The sequence below is a fragment of the Atta colombica genome, unplaced genomic scaffold (assembly GCF_001594045.1).
Source record: "Atta colombica isolate Treedump-2 unplaced genomic scaffold, Acol1.0 scaffold254, whole genome shotgun sequence".
Classification (NCBI taxonomy): Eukaryota; Metazoa; Arthropoda; class Insecta; order Hymenoptera; family Formicidae; genus Atta; species Atta colombica.
The window spans coordinates 559,857-561,954 of record NW_017259353.1 but is presented as its reverse complement, the minus strand read 5'-3'; the positions used below and the strand labels follow the sequence as shown (position 1 = coordinate 561,954).

Here is a 2,098-nt window from a genome sequence, read left to right as displayed (position 1 = left end):
TATTTATATATAAGTAATTACATTAAAATGTGTTCGTTTACAATAAGTGAATCAATGAATCTCTATTTTATAATTAGAGTTAAATATTATTTTTATATAGCACAAGCGTTAGTGCAGAGTATCAAAGAATCGTGAGAGTATCAGAGTGTTACTCTAAAATATGCAATAATTTGTATAAAAGTAATTGTAGATGATAAATTCCTATATCATTTTTTTCCAAAAATTAATTTAATAATTGATATAAATATGAAACTTTATTATTTTTGTTAAAAGAAGAGAATAATATACATTTGTGTGATATCTGTTTATTTCAGGTTGAAATTAAAAGAGCCGAACCGCGAGACTCATCGAGCAAAATGAACGATAGTCATCAAGGTCAATGGGGTCCACCTCAGCAAGGTGGTCCGCCGATGGGAATGGCCGGAAATATGGGGCCTATGGGTGGACCAAATGGTCAGATGGGTGGACCCATGATGGGTGGACCCATGGGTCCGCCTGGTAATATGATGCAACAATATCAGGGTTGGGGTACTAGTCCTCAAACTGGTGGATATGCAGGATATAGCACCCAGTATAATGCTCAGGGTTGGGGCGCACCACCAGGACCGCCCCAGCAGCAACAAATCCCGCCGCCGCCACCGCATCAATGGGGTAGTAGCTATAATGTTCAACCTGCTGCAGCTACCCAAGGTTATGGAAGTTATGGTGAGTTCGGATATAATTCCGAAAAGTTACATTTTCTATCCACTGTTTATTAGTAAATATCAATCGAGATCTTGATTCAATCGATTGCGACATAGTATGAGACAGTTTTAATGTAACAGATTTAACAGATTTTGCTCAATATTAATAACTTATTTACTGAAGTATGCAAATGTGAAAAAAATTTGGCATTATACATAAAAAAAGTATTCTTTCTCTCTTATCAATCTTTTATTAATTATATTGTTAATGAAAACTATTAACTGATATTTAACTAGCAAAATTGAAGAAATTTTTTAAGAAAAATTTATTATTGAGCAATAGAAATTGACAAGTTATCGAATGGATTACTGTATCATATTATTTGTACAGGGTACATGATGGTGAACGATGTTGATATAATTAATGTACTGGAAAAATAAATTTTATAAAAATATTGTTAACATTTATACATGCACTTACATCATCATGCATTAGAAAGTATTTAACCAGAATAATTTGTCTAAAATTATTGAAGTCTTGCTAAAGTATCAACTTCGTTTATAGTGTATTTTAGGTAGCAATCAAATTTTACTTAAATAAATATCAACTTTAATCCTACTCCTATCCCATTCCATCCTACTTAGAGAGATTAAAGGAAGACACAGAAAAATATAACATAAGAAATCTATAAATCACAATATAATCGATCTACTTTTATGGTGCCCCCTGGAGATTTTCAGAAAGATTTAAAAAAAAATATAAGAGGTTTTAATGTAAAGAAAGTTAAAACAAAAAGTAATTATGTCAACCCAGACTTGTATGTTTTGTTTATTATTATTATATAGAAAGCAGATTGTAACTTCAATATAATGTAAAAAGAGAGAATATTAATTTTATAAATATTCTTAGAAATAATTTATTTTCCTTAATTTTTAATTTTTTTAGATCTAATAATGTAAATATAACAAAAATCTGTCATATATGTATAGGAATGTGATATACATACGTGTATACAGTATGATATACTACATATATTTATACAGGATCTCAAAATTTGTGATACTCAAAATACTACAACAAGAAAATTTTCAAAAAAATTAAGTAAAAATTGTAAGTTTTTATTTTAAGCAATAATTTGTGAAATAATAAGGCTTTAAATATGATCAATTACGGACAACGTGTACATGACCACCTGTCCAAGAATCGTGTGTGCAGTAGTTTAGTAAGCTCACTTCAGCGTTTAAACGTAGTTCGTCTAAACATTGTCTGTAATTGGCTATATTTATAAACTTTATTATTCCATTATTGCTTAAAATAAAAATTACAAATAATTTTTTTACTTAGTTTTTTTAAAATTTTCATCTTATGGTATTTTAATTCGCGAATTTTGGGACGCTCTACATTACACACACAC

General features: G+C 29.5%; 1 protein-coding gene across 3 annotated transcripts in view; it reads left to right on the top strand.

The window, feature by feature from the left end:
• The window catches only part of LOC108689080 (heterogeneous nuclear ribonucleoprotein 27C), a 44,208-nt gene that overhangs the window by 6,734 nt on the left and 35,376 nt on the right, over positions 1-2,098 (top strand). For all 3 annotated transcript variants that reach the window (XM_018195685.1, XM_018195686.1, XM_018195684.1), the window contains exon 5: positions 315-705. In XM_018195685.1, the coding sequence (XP_018051174.1) occupies positions 315-705 (391 nt within the window). The remainder of the gene's footprint in view (positions 1-314; positions 706-2,098) is intronic.